The following is a 14,257-nucleotide window of genomic DNA, read 5'->3' on the forward strand; positions in this document are numbered from 1 at the left end:
ATCAGCGGTACGGGCAGCTTCTATTCCATGACATTCCCTTTTGTCTTGTGATTTGTTCAGGAAGGGATGGGCAGTGGCTGTGGAGCCCAGGGTTGGGCAACTTGGGAGACTGTGTCCACACCAATTTACTGGAGATTTGAAGATCCTTCTTTGGCTTTTTCTTTTTTTCTTTCCTTCTCAGCCGTGACTTGGCATGATGGGGGTGCTGGTTATGGTAGGAGTGTAATTCTGGATATACCTTAACGGTAAACCACGGGTTGGAAGGGATAGGGTTTAGTAAGGCGGTGGCGCTGCACGGGCAAGAGGAGGTGTGTGTCATTGAAGTAGATCCACGGATATAACTTAAATATGGGGATCTGTTGCCCGAAGTGGTGCCTCGAGGCATACGTGGATCTGAGTGTGGTTCTAATAATGTGCAAGTGGGACATGGATGCAGTTAGTTTGATCAGCAGTGCGCTGTATATTCTACGGTGAGCGCTCTACTCACTGATTTACACTACTTCGCACATACGAAGTACGATCACAATAATAGGATTGTTGGGGGCAGAGACCTTAACTCAGCCACAACAGGCATCGAGGTTTTCCTTGGTTGCTTGCGCGTCCGGAAGCAGCCTAATTAGCCCATCAGATTAAGCTTCGCTGATGCTTCAGGTATGAGACTGTAAAATGGGTCAGCACCGATATCGGTATCCAGTCATTGGAATTCAGATGTCTTCCGATGTAGAATTGGAGGAGAGTTGATGATGGATTCTTGGCTAGAGAAAACGCCTGATCTGGACTCCTGCGTCAGATAACAACTCAGAGCCTCAATAGCCAATCACCATGAGAGCTCGTTGCTCAACATCAACATGACTGAAGATCAAGTACAAGGCAAGGAATAGAACAAATAAATTGATTGCTATCAGAATGAATTACCGAGTAGAAGTATATGATACAATTTCTCCACGTCGATCTCCAAAGACGAATAGAGGTGTTTGTAGATTGTCTACTCTCCTGGTTCCTACGGAGGACCTATTGTAGTAGATCCTAGTTCTCAACCCCGAACTTCGTTTGTCCCAGGCTCTTTCGGCTGCTAAGTGCACAGTATCTCTTCCGACAGCGGCTGTTTGAGAGTCTTTAGCTTGGGTAGAAGTGCATGCCATAGAACAAGGCCCTATATGAACAGCGATGCTTCTGGGCTGCATGGGAGGACTCGGACAGCCGAACTTCTTGTATAGATGTGGGCGCCTGATATACCAAACTCTTGAAAATTGGGCATCTTCTCGGAGAGCAGGTATTCGAGAAATGGCCATATGCAGTCGCAACTGGTGCAGAAGCTGCTAAAGATACTACTCTGATCATGCTCTTAATCGATATCAGATCGAGGTGCATAGAAAAGAGCGGCGTGGAAGACCATGGCATAGGGAAGTCGTTCAGACGATGACACAGCTCAAAGCAGTGATTTGAGATCTCCCTTAGTGATTATAAAGTCATCGTGACTAAACCGTGTTGTATTAACTCCAGCGAGAGGATACTTGGTATTCGCACGCGTCGCATATTGAGAGAAAGAACACTTCGACTTATTATTATAATTCGTATCTGCAATAGCCGTGAAGACTCGTGGACAAACTATACCCCATTAGACTGTGATTTGCTTGTGCACTCCACGATATCACTTTAATGCTCTTTTGAAAAGAGGTGAACCATGTTGGGAGTCAGTGTGGAGCTCGTAATCGAAACGTTTCTAGTCGCAAGTTTGGCAGAATGATTTCAAATCGGGATAACATCGCAGAAACAAGAAACGGGACTTGTGTTTCTAAAGTTCAGCTCATTACGAAGATGTCTTAAGTTTACGCTACGGGACGAGAATCTCTCGCCTCGTAAGCAGGCGTAGGTCCTCTTTTTGGGGCGGCAGTGTTTCTCCAGGCCACGATGCTAAATGGCACTAACGAGCACGCTGGCCCTCTTCTGCACGGAGGACAAGACATACTCCGTACGTATGGTTGCATGGAGTCGAAAATTCGGCTATCACCTGCATGAGACGATCATACTGTGAACGATAATCAGGGAAAAAAATAGAAAAAAATAAAATAGAAAGAGGAACACCCATGTCAATGCCCTTACCTATCAGCCCCCCTTCTTCTTCCGAAGGTGCTGTTCTGTAGATCAGCAATCAGCACGGATCTGTCAGATCGGAGGTCGAGAAGTCGAGATTGTGCCATCTCACTGCATGGCGCCAAAGCTGCAGACATACACACACCCCTTCACTCTTACCCTTCAACCTATTCCTGGCAATTGCTCAGCTGCACTGATCGCCCGTTTGGGAGTGGGGTGGGTGGCAACGGCCGCGGGTTACGATGGGGGCTTATGGGTGCAGCAGCAAGCTAGGAGCAGGCACCCTGAAAGAAGAAATAACGGTATGTCCTAGTGTCACAGTTGTGCGATGTGTGATGGGCTGATGGGCCGAGTTCATGACCGAGTACAGGAGTGGTCAGGATCAACCCCTGCATTGGATATGTATGGAGGAAATGGGCACGAATAATGGACCTCCGCAGGCAGGATCAGGGATTGAGGATGAGCATGCTCCGTATTGAAGCCTGCTTGTAGCCTCCTCGTACGGAGGTCCGTCGTTGAGCTAACCAGTGGCGTTTAGAGATCCAGAGGGAGGAGGAGGAGAAGTAACTCCGTCCTCTGCGCTCGGTGTACGGTTGCATGTAGGCATAGCTCAGGCCCAGCTGACGCGAGTGCAGGGGCCACACCGGGAAGAATGCGGTGGAGCAGGGAAGCGGTTAAGTAGCCGGAAAGGACACGAAACCTGGGGTGGGTTTGAGCCTTTAGCCTTTGAGATGTTGCATGTAACCGATGATTGGGGGGTTGTGTTTGATTTTTCAATTTTCAATTTTGCTTTTTGATTTTTTTTTTTTTTTGGAGGGGAGATGGGGAGGGGAGGACTTTGTCGGGGAGGAAAAAAGAGTCGAGTGTTGGGTGATGATTGGCCCAGCCTCCCCTGCGTGGTTGATTACCCCCTTAAGAGCCGTACATCTTGTAAGTTCCTGAATGGATGTTTCCACGAGTAACGTTGTCAGTGGTCCGGTCTTGTCGTTAGTGCCCGCCTATCGACGGGGTCGATGGTTCTTGCTGGGCTTGACCGCTTCGTTTGGTCCTTTGCCTCGGGTCTGATGGAGTACGGAGTCGTTACATATACATGCACGATCCTGACTACTCGACTCCATACGTTACTCTTGACGAGGAGTATGCAGTCGACGAAGTATATGGTAGCACCACCGCTAAGAGATCCTCTAGTCCTTGTTATAGTCCCAACCATAGTGCCTTTCCACCCGTAGGAAGTACTGTATACATACGGTATGTACATAGTTTGAGCTTCTTACTAGCATATCAGCCCATAAGGTCCTCTTACATCCTCCAGGTAAACCACCTTCTACAAACTACGAGTAACTACTATCTTACCATCTTACCTCTTCCCTAGCTACTCCGCTACCAGCCGTCGCAAGTGTCCGTTGGACTCGGGCGTGACGCACCGCTGAAGCCCCGATCCCAGAGTCAGTAGCCAGATCGTCTCCGACCCACACTGCACCTGGACCTTGTGTGGCGTCGCGCCTCGGGCGTCAGGACCCAGCAACCAAGGCCCTCCTGAACTGCTCAGAAGGGCCGCCTGCATGACCCGGACGGTGCCCGACGCAGAGCACGGGTAAAACCGAGAGTTTTTGATCCTTTGAAACTCTTTTTTCCCAGGACTTCCTGGATTATGATTGATCAATGATCAATGGTTAATATACTCCGGACGTCGTCATGCCGCATGCGTGATCATTGAGATTATCTTGATATTGGCCCCCAAATCTCAAATCGCACATCTCATATCCGATATCGAATATACTTCTGTCTCATGTACCCCGTACGGAGTACTCCGTACAGATCACATGTATATCATATCTGTACAGTGTACGTTGTGCGAAGCACATACTTTACCCTAGGTATGCACTCTCCCCTAATGACGAAATCTCACTGAGGCTGCGTCGGCCATCGCCCCTATCGGCACTGCACCTGCAGCCTGCCCGGATAAGACCCGGGCTTGATGAGGCGCGGTATCACAGGCAGCATCGAATCGTTTAATATGACGGGCGAGACCCAGTCTCCGTCCTACATATGAGTTCTGAGCACAAAGGCCCCATCGAATACATGGTCACCAAGTGCAAACCTAGAGAAGACATGGTCTAATTCTGAGGCACAGCCTAGCGGTCCGTTCGTTGCAGCCCACCGGGGACCGGCAGACGAGTTTCAGCAATGCTACTGGTTCTGTTATTCGCCAGAAACAACAGATCCGAATGAATGGCCAGCTGGAAAGGCTACTGCTTTTCGCATGCTGTAGGTTTTGAAGGAGGGTCAGGTCACGCTCGGACGATAATCAAATTATCAATGGAGCGTAAGCCACACTCTGATCGTCGCAACCCTCCACGGAGACAAACAGAAGAATGGGAAGCGGGGGCCAATATCGTCGAACCAGTGACACTCGTAAACTAGTGAGGGCCAAAAGACTCGTGGAGGGTACTGTAAACGAGTGCCTTATTGGTAGAGTCTAGTTATTAGGTGAAACGATGTTCGATCCTGCTGGAGGGGAACCCCGATCGAGCAACGGTGTGTACGGAATACAGTGGGAAGTATTCCAGAGACTTCAGAAGGTAGTTTTGACCATAATCAACCACGAGGAACTAGTAGTGGCCAGCTCCTCGCAATCAGATAGTCGCCGACCACGCTGACATAGTCTTCCTGCGCCGTGCGCATGGCTGTCGTCTCGGCCTTGTTCCTAGTCTGGTCATTCCGAGGCCGATGTGACATGGTTCACCGTTGCAAAGGCGAGAAATGCTGATGACATGCCGCGAGAGCAAGCCAAATTGCTTCGGCCCACACCTCTTCCCGCTGCATTCCATGGAGCTAAGGAGCGATCTGGTAGAGTTCAGATAAAGGGTGGGTGGGGGCCGAGAGAAAGAGCGTGGGATTCGGGTCATCATCATCCTCAAGTGAAACATCTGGAAGACGAAGGCCAGAAAGGCGAGGAAGGGGGCTGGATCGGCACCGCGTGAATGGTCTAAATTTGTGGATGAGTGGATTCGCAGTGAGAGATGGGGACATGGGTATGCCACTATGGTTACTGTAGGAAAATAGTGGAGCAGAATTAGGAATGAAGCTCGCCCAGAGCCTACAAGCCACTAAACGATGACTACACTGTGCTGACGGGCGACTAGCACGCATCGGAGGTTGAGAAAGTGGGGTGGCGCAGTGACCTACAATAGGGGAAAGAGAGGAAAACAAGAGGGTGACAGCCAAGGAGCGTAACGAAGGAAGATCCGGCCCCGTTCTGGCGTGTTCGAGTCTCGGAGAGTGACCGCTATTAGTTTTAGTGGTTAGTGACGGATATCGTGAATGTTCATCTTAGCGATGATGGACGGAGAACGGGATTTGATGGTGGAAGCGAGGTTGAAAAGTCATTTAATAATTAATGATTATTTTGGATCATTCGCGACTTGATGATCAAGAAACATGGAACGGAGCCTCGGATCTTGCCAGGTATGCAGGGCAATCAAGGTTTTTCTTCGGTGCTACAGTAGCTCACTCGGTAGTCCGATAGTTCTTTTGTTAGCTGTGGACGTAAGAGCTACCCACACTCTGGCTTTTGCGATGTGTTGGTAATACCCTACACAGGCAGAATTAGGAGAGGAGACCCCCAAATTGACGACGTTAGGTGGACGACCCTGCACTTTGTACGCCTGTCTATAAGCCTAGATTGGAAGTATAGTATCCCGACGGACACATTACTAGACTAATCAATTTCCTTCCTTCCCCTTAAACTATGGTGACATTCGTGCCGTTTCGGTCCGCGGTATGCTCACATACTCTCGATATCGGCAACTTTGATAGGATTTGCGTCTCCAATTTCATCAGGAAGGGATGGAAACGGCTCCACCAAGGAGAAGCTACTCCGTACAGTACCACACTCACTAGGCTTCTGGAAGTAGGTGGATGCCTGGACGGTGACCGATTCTCCAATTTTTCGCTTTCGATAGTGGACCCCCTCAGTGCAGAAAGTGGGCCCTGCAAATGCGTTTCGAGCGGTACAGGCCTTGGGATCGCTTTCCTGCTGCGGAATGATGTGGCCAGGGTGGACTTGGGGGTGTTTTGCATTGGTTCTGGTCCCCTGAATGCCATCGAATCCCTGTCCAACCGAGCGAGCTAAACTCGATTGAGGGGTTGATGGGTGTGGGTGAGGTATCCCATGATGTTGCACATACGAAATACAAAGGGTCAAGAGACGATCAGATATGTATAAACCTTGTGGACTCAGTAGAGAGACGAGCATATCAGGACGGATGCAGGTATAGGTAACTCCCTCTCGATTTGTAACCATGAATAGGCAATCAAGTACAAGTACCAGTACAGTACTCCGTAGTCCGTATACATAGAAGCGAAGGATGGCTGCTTATCACGCAATAAAAAAGAAAACCGTGCTTCACGATAGCAACTATCGGGACTATCCTATGAAGAGTAAGGCAGGAAAAAGCAATCTCCTTCCTGGAGAAATGGTAATTCAGAAAATAAAAAGAAATTAAAAGACGACATGTCAAACCTGCTCATCCGGAGGGCCCGGGCTCCTGAGGAACCCAAGGCTGGCTTTTGGCACGGCGCTAAGCACGATCAGATCCGCCCGGCCACGTTGTGAATGGGGGCTCTACCGCCCGTTTCCTGATCCGAAAAGGTTGATCTGATTTTTTTTCCCTGTTTCGTTGTGCTGGTCCTATTTTCCTTCAATTATTAGGCTACTGCCTTTGTTACCTTTTAGTCAATCTGCTCACAGACCACGGGGCCATGATGCCTATTGAACCAATTCCGTCCTAGCCCCACGTTAGTGAGCGGGAATTCTATCTTCTGGAAATTGGCTCCGACCTTTAATCATCCCAACCTCTTTGCCAGACTCTCCTTCATCAGTATAGACCATTTGATCTGGAACAATTCATAGACAAGAAATTTCAGTATATATGTACCCTCTATCACCGGTGCCTATAGCCCTCGAGACCTATTGGTAGGAGTCACAACAAGAGGGGGGGACAGATCACATTCGAATCCTTGCTCCTCGTCCGTACTTGTCTTGTCCCTCCCCCTCTTCGACGAGTACAGGGTACGTACGTAGATGGACACCCATGAACAGTTAGACAGTTGAGTCACTTCGGCTGTGTTCAAAGCTCGGTTCCCTGGGCAAATATAGAACTCAAAAAAACTAAAAAACGATAGAATAACGAGAACGAAAGCGACAGAGGAAGGGAACAAAAAATGCCAAATGAATTAAATTAAAATTAAAGGTAAAGGTCCACGCACAACGCTTAGGATTGCCGAGCTTCCCGCCTAGGAGGGTCGTTAAGAACACGGGCGAACACCAGTGGCGGTACGACGGGGATTGAAACACGTCCCACTACGTACAACGCCTCCTCGGGTAATGCAGTCCATGCAGCCAGAGAAACCTCTTTTTCTCAAATCTCGGCCTCCGTGCCAGGGCTCAGGTGATATTAGAAAATGACTTTGCTGGTTGCGGGGGCTTTTTTTTTTGCCCCTACTGTACAGTAGGCGTTGATCGCTCGGCCAGGAAGGAATGCAGGCATATCCACACCCCGACGGAGCATAGTTCCAGGGCGGGCGTATAAAGGGTCCAATCATGAGTCGAAGACAGGATGCTGGGGATCGGAGGGGAAAAAAAGAAAAAATTCACCAAATAGGTAGTAGATCGGGGGTGGCGATGATGCATCTCCTGCATCATGTACTCCGCGGATGGGCGAGGGCGCCTGCAGCGGAGAAAAGAAACATCACCGGGTATGCACGGTGCAAAGAAGGGCCCAAGAGTTGCTCTGCTTCTTTGTTTTTCTCTGCCTCTGACTGGATATGGAGGGGCTAAAGGTAAGGGTGGCTGATGGCTGACCGGCATCTATAGTATTTTTTTTTTCTGTAGCCGGTAGGTAACGATGTTTCTGGCATGTTCCCGTTGGTTAGTAACCTCGTTCGATCTAGACCACTTGGGAAAGCCTCCGCGAACAAGGGTCATCAGAACCATCAAAATCTGCCTCCGCCCTGTCGTACTCGGTCCAGTGGATGCGGGTACTGTACATGATTAAGTGGAAGTAAAATGATAGGAAGACCATCAATGACGGAGTCAAGTCCTCTAACAAACTCCACTCTTCTTTCTTTGAATGTGAATGATTGATACACTGGGAATTTTTCTAATTTCCCTTTTCTCAGCCCTTTTCTTGAAGGAGCGAGGACCACCACCCCTGTCGATATGCACAGGAGCGACACGAAGGATGTGCGAGTTGATCTTTTTGAGGCGCCCATCACATTGTCTGTCACCCTTGCGTAACGGAGTCAGCCGTGACGCTATGGAGGGGGAGGGGCAAATAATAAGATGATTTGACCTCGGTCGTAATCGAACACGAATCCTCGGATTATACACCCATAGTCAGAAGTATTAGGTAGGCGGTCCCAAATCAAGTACGGAGTACAGCTTCCGGATCACCAAAACTACCTTTCGATTACTCAAAATGCAAGCCAGCCAATGTACGAAGTAACGGAGAGAAACATAGCATGTTAGGCTGGCATTCTTATTGCAGGGCTGATCATCTCCGTAAGACCAACAGAAAATAAAAGTCAAGGGCCTCGCTAAAGAAGGAAGTTGTGGCCGCCGATCGAGTCAGATCACGACCAGGCGGGCATTCCACGAGCGGGTACAGGGCCAAGGTTCCTGGCTCTTGGGACGTTTTGTGGGATAGTGGACAAGTGATAAATTAGAAAATAAATAATACTGTAATGGATAGTTAGGAAAAGAAACGAAAGTCAAACAAAGTGTAGCCCCAGACTGGGCCCGTGTGAGGGTCCACTTTTATAGTCTGTACAGTCCATACAGTCAGAACAAACTACAAAGTTCTGCTTCTGATTCCGTAGACATACTATCCAGACATACTATGTAGTACATAGGACAGAAACAAGATGTAAGAGAAAGACAACTGTACAAATTCGAACGCTCAACACCGCAGTCTTTCCTAAGCCCCCAACACCTCCAAGACCCAAGAAACTCCCCAAGCCGCAGTCCAGTGGACCTCCGGCTGGATCCTTTTCCCCATGTTCGCCTCAAAAGACCGCGCTACGACGTATAGGTCTGATCATCCCTCCACTTGGCCCGTCTTGGTACACTCCGGAAAATTCCCCTTGCCCACTCTCCTTGGTTCGTGAGCCAACTAACGTTAGTTTAGTCGCCCGAGTTGGTTCTGGTTCTGGTTGGCTTTGGTTAGCGACTGGGTCCCCAGCCGAAACGGTGGAACCGCCTCCCAGTGTCCTGTAGCTCTGATTCATTGATGACCTGGGTCATTTTGAATTTTATTTTAGATATTTTCTTTTTAGGAATGATGGGATTCGGGATTCGGGATTTTGGTTGGGCTAGGCTCGTTTCGTTAGTGTCAACGTCGTGTCATCTAAGCTAGCATGTGCGGTGGGATCGTGGACCTGGGGCGGCAGATCGCTGGGCCTCCCTGGATCTCGCTCCCCTTATATGAATACCGGTCGACCCTGCAGGCTCCTGGATTTATTGGTTATTGGAATGATCAAACATACACGACATTAGGACCGAGATAAAACCCTCCGCTCCTGCCGTCGTTCCTTCGCAGGAACTTCGGCTCTCACCATCCCGCTTCCTTCCATCAGCCTCTCACCCACTACTCTTGCCACCACCACCATCTTCCGCCAACTTTACCTCAGCTCTCCCAGTTCAACAATATTTGAAACTCTAGTCGACTCATATCATTGAAGCGGGTGTTACAGAGTTATCCGCCAACTTTCCGCCAACTTTCACTCTCGCCCAACTCTATCAACCTGCGTTTTTATGGCCGATTACTCCGACTACGGTTATCATCAACCCCAGAGTTCTTCAACAGGCTCCCAATGGCTTCCCGAAGATGTGTCTAGTCAACCCTTCAACGCTCAAATGCAAGACTGGATCCGTGCTTTCCATCGACCTCGACACAACCGGGTCATGAAACCCCGTAGTGCAGGGAACAGCCCGTCCTCGGCCATCCGGAGACGCACCGCCATCGCTCAGAGTGCCATGCATGGAATGCCAAATCAGTATCACCATTCAGCCCTGGAGGCGATGATATTAGCCTCAACAACACGCATCTCTCGCCCAATCTCATGGCATCCCTCCTCAGCCAGGTCCCGAGGGCTCTCCAACCCAATCGGGCTACATGAATATTCCTCGGAGAACTTTATGATGGGCACTATGCCGGATCAGTCCATAAATGGCCTTCCAGCTGAGAACATGATGGCCTACCCAGTCTCGGCGGGACCTACTTTCCCAACTGGATATTTTCCTCCGTATGCGGACATGCCGGACTCTATGCCCTTTCAGCAACATACGCCATCGCTGCCCATGGCTGGCTCGCAGGTCGAGCCGATCACTTGGGATACCACTGCCAACACCGACTTCATGGGGATGAATCAGTCTGCGTGCGATGGCTGGTCCCTGGACATGCTCTCAATGGCCAACAACATTCCTCCAGCAGAGACCACTTGCCCCAGCTATGTCAGTGTACCCTCGCCTGGAGAAATGAGCGGTCCATCGACACCAGACTTCCTTCCCATCCAGCATTTTGATAACGAACCAGCATCTACTCTGAAGAAACCCGCCAGGCCCGAAGAAGAGCTTGTCGGGATGGGTCTGTATAGCCAACCCAACAGCGCTCTCGGCCAACTGCAGCAGGAAACCCTGGGCAAGGGGCTGAAGCTGGAGGAGACCTTTTCGCCCTCTGACGATGAAAACGATGAGGCTGATGCCGATGGCGAGGTGGACGAGGAGGTGACTGATTTCGGCTCGACTCAGCCTCAGTGCAGCCAGCAAGAGCAGCTCCCCGTGGCGCAGCAGTCAAGCTTCCCAATCCCGAAGCATCCATCGAAGCAAGCTCTCAACCTCTTGCACAAATCTTTCTTCTTTGATCACGATGATTCGGACCAGCACGCTGTAGCTGCCGCACAGCCTTTCCCCAACCTAAACCAGCCGTGCATGACCTACGGTTACGGGTGGATCTGATTTTATCAACGGATTCAACACATGCAATATTTCCTTTTTCATCTCCTGCCTTACAGCGAGCATAGCGTGGAGTTTCATGTTTCCCCCTTTGTTTTCTTATCATTTTGCTCTGGAGTCGTGACACATGAACGGATACCCTGGGACTTGTCAAGTCAGATAGCTTCGACCAGGAGCCGTCGCTCAACCTTTTCTTTCTGTTTCAACATAGCCATAGCTAGCGGTGGCATGAACGATCTCGCTCAATCAAATTAACTCACCAAGCCATTCCTCCTTTCATGTTGTAGACTTCATTTTGCCGTAGTTATATCGACGTACAAGTGTGAATTTGTTGATTGGGTACGGAAGTTCTCCCGACCCGGATAAACTCCTCCAATGGATCAACCCTCTTCCGATAATATCTTACTTGAGAAGGCTGGCCATGTTAATTCGGGTGGGAATATGGTTGGTGAGAAAAGCATGATGAGCGTGAAATACAAGATGAGAGGATTACTATCATTACAATGGTACCGAAATCGACTGTGATCGAACTTGCTTGTCATTTTATAACTAGTAAGCAGGTGTCACTGTGACTAACTATCTGCTTTGAAAAATGACATACAATCATACCTGGGCCTAGCTAACCCATACCCTCGGTAAATCAAACCATAAAAATTAGCAAGACAAAAAGCCGAACTATAGTACAAAATAAATGTCCTAGATTATCGTGCCTTGGAAGATAGGATTGGAAACGCACGCTCTAGGTCAAAGCAAAGTGCGACGAAAGGGAGCGGGGATACGCGAGGAAATGAGTGGACCGACGTCATACCCAGTTTCTCCGAATCCCATGGCGTTTGCAAACCCACCTTGCATCGGCCAAATCAGAAGCTCCTCAGCACCCACAATGACAGTCTGAGCGGCGCCAAATAAACCTGAAAAAATTGACGCGCGATGGCCGAATATCAAGGGCGATCGCTCTCGGGCGCCTCGGGCGAGGTACGTTGGTCGTTGGTCGTTGCGCAGGGCGCGGGGGTAGTAGTCGACGACGCGAGAGACTTGGCCACTGATCGATGCATTCGTAGAGCTATGGAGGGATGAGTGACTCAGAGATGCAGCAAAACCAGTTGGAGGTACGTGTTTGCTCCTATTAACTCACACTGTATTGATCTGACTCCCCGTGCGTTTGGGGAACTGCTTGCAGGTCGTTTTCTACCCCGATGCCAACCACCGCCGCAAATCGTCCCTCGTTACAATGGAGAAACCACGAATCAGACCCCATTTCGATCAGCATGACAAGTCTACAGCTTGCTATGTGCATTCCCTTATCGCCGGCGAATGGGCCGTACCATCGACCCATATGGACGAGACGCAGGATGTGATCCGCACGCTGAGTGATGAGGAGCCCAATGTGGGCACAAAGTCTGTCGACGACGACGCTGTGGTATCTGTTATTGACAGTGATAATAAGTTCCTCAAGCCAGTACCGACTGTCATTCAATCGCGGCACTTAACGAAGCGACAACTGTCTGATATGGCATGGAACGTGCGGAAGCTGTCGAAGAAACTGGGCAGTATCAAACTCAAGCTCACGGTCAAGAACGTCTTCATCGTGAGCAAAACACATGACGAGTCAGTGGTCAGTCTAACTAGGAAAGTGACTCGATGGCTCCTGTCCAAGGACCGCGACGCGCCGTATAATGTCTATGTGGAGCGCCGCCTCGAGACACATCCGGATTTCGGAGCATTGCAGCTAGTGCAGGAGGAGCCATCAGCTAAGGGCCGGTTGAATTACTGGGATCCCAAACTTGCACAAGACCAGCCGCATATGTTCGATTTCGTTATCACCCTCGGAGGAGATGGAACGGTCCTCTACACGAGCTGGTTGTTCCAGCGTATCGTGCCACCAGTCCTATCATTTGCACTCGGGTCATTGGGGTTCATGACAAAATTCGACTTTGCCGATCACCAAAAAATTCTGGAGAATGCTTTCCGGGAAGGCGTCATCGTCAGTCTCCGATTACGCTTCGAATGCACGATAATGCGAAGCAAAGCGCGATTGAAAGACCCCGATTCAAGGGCTCTCACAAGCCGGGATCTGGTAGAAGAATTGATTGGAGAGGAAGGAGAAGACACATTGACACATAGTCCGGACCGAGTCTACGAGATTCTCAACGACGTCGTTCTGGACCGGGGTCCGAATCCAAGTATGCTATACGCTATATCCCCTGCAGGCCAAAGCTCAATGGCTCAGTTCCCCGCGACGATGCATATCTAACAAACTCTTCCAGCTATGTCTCAAATCGAACTGTTTGGCGACGACGAGCATTTCACAACCTTGCTTGCGGACGGAATCTGCATTGCAACCCCGACGGGCTCGACGGCGTACAATCTCGCTGCGGGCGGTTCGCTTTCGCACCCGGAGAACCCCGTTATTCTGGTAACCGCCATTTGCGCCCACACCCTATCCTTCCGACCGATTATCCTACCGGATACCATTGTGCTACGCATGGGTGTGCCTTACGATGCGCGAACCAGCTCGTGGGCTAGTTTTGATGGACGTGAGAGGTGAGCGGGCTCTGCTACAATCTGTTGCATAGTTTTGATTATGAGCATTGTTTGTGCTGACAAAGTAATGTGCAGAGTCGAATTACATCCCGGCGACTACGTGACCGTGTCCGCGTCGAGATATCCCTTTGCCAATGTACTGCCCCAGGATCGACGCGGCGAAGACTGGGTGCACAGTATTTCCAAAACCTTGAATTGGAATTCACGAACCAAACAAAAGAGCTTCAAGTAGGCCTCTGGGCTTGAGTGAGAGTTGACGTATGGTGAGAGTGGAGTTTGGGCATCTTGGCTTGGTTTTTTGATTTCATTTTTGCTGGTTTGCAATGGCCACTGGATGGTCTGATACGGAGTACATATTGGGCACATAATGGAAATGACATTGGCTTGAATACTCTTGTCTATATACAGTAGTCCTGTATGGTTCACTCAGGACTGCTTTTTGTCTCCCTTCTCATAGTACCCTCCATCTGATCACCTTCCGATTAGCTCGCGAGTGAAAAATATTCCAGAATTTTCGAGTGCCCCAAGCTGTGGTGGAGTCGAGCTCCATTCTTGATGCTGTCTTCTCACGTGATCGATATCACATGACCACAATGCTAACCC

General features: G+C 49.8%; 2 protein-coding genes across 2 annotated transcripts; both read left to right on the top strand.

Annotated features, from left to right (window-relative positions):
• Positions 1-9,910: 9,910 nt before the first annotated feature.
• On the top strand, positions 9,911-11,113 carry N7458_012150 (uncharacterized protein; the record flags this gene model as incomplete). Its single annotated transcript, XM_056915532.1, has 1 exon — positions 9,911-11,113. The coding sequence occupies one exon, from the start codon at positions 9,911-9,913 to the stop codon at positions 11,111-11,113; it is 1,203 nt and encodes a 400-aa protein (XP_056760286.1).
• A 927-nt stretch (positions 11,114-12,040) lies between these two features.
• N7458_012151 (putative NAD+ kinase) lies at positions 12,041-13,886 on the top strand (the record flags this gene model as incomplete). Its single annotated transcript, XM_056915533.1, has 5 exons — positions 12,041-12,085; positions 12,172-12,219; positions 12,291-13,293; positions 13,378-13,654; positions 13,730-13,886. The coding sequence occupies 5 exons, from the start codon at positions 12,041-12,043 to the stop codon at positions 13,884-13,886; spliced, it is 1,530 nt and encodes a 509-aa protein (XP_056760287.1).
• Between the last annotated feature and the right edge of the window lie 371 nt (positions 13,887-14,257).

This window comes from Penicillium daleae (genome assembly GCF_028827525.1).
Source record: "Penicillium daleae strain IBT 16125 chromosome Unknown utg000009l_segment0_segment0, whole genome shotgun sequence".
Classification (NCBI taxonomy): Eukaryota; Fungi; Ascomycota; class Eurotiomycetes; order Eurotiales; family Aspergillaceae; genus Penicillium; species Penicillium daleae.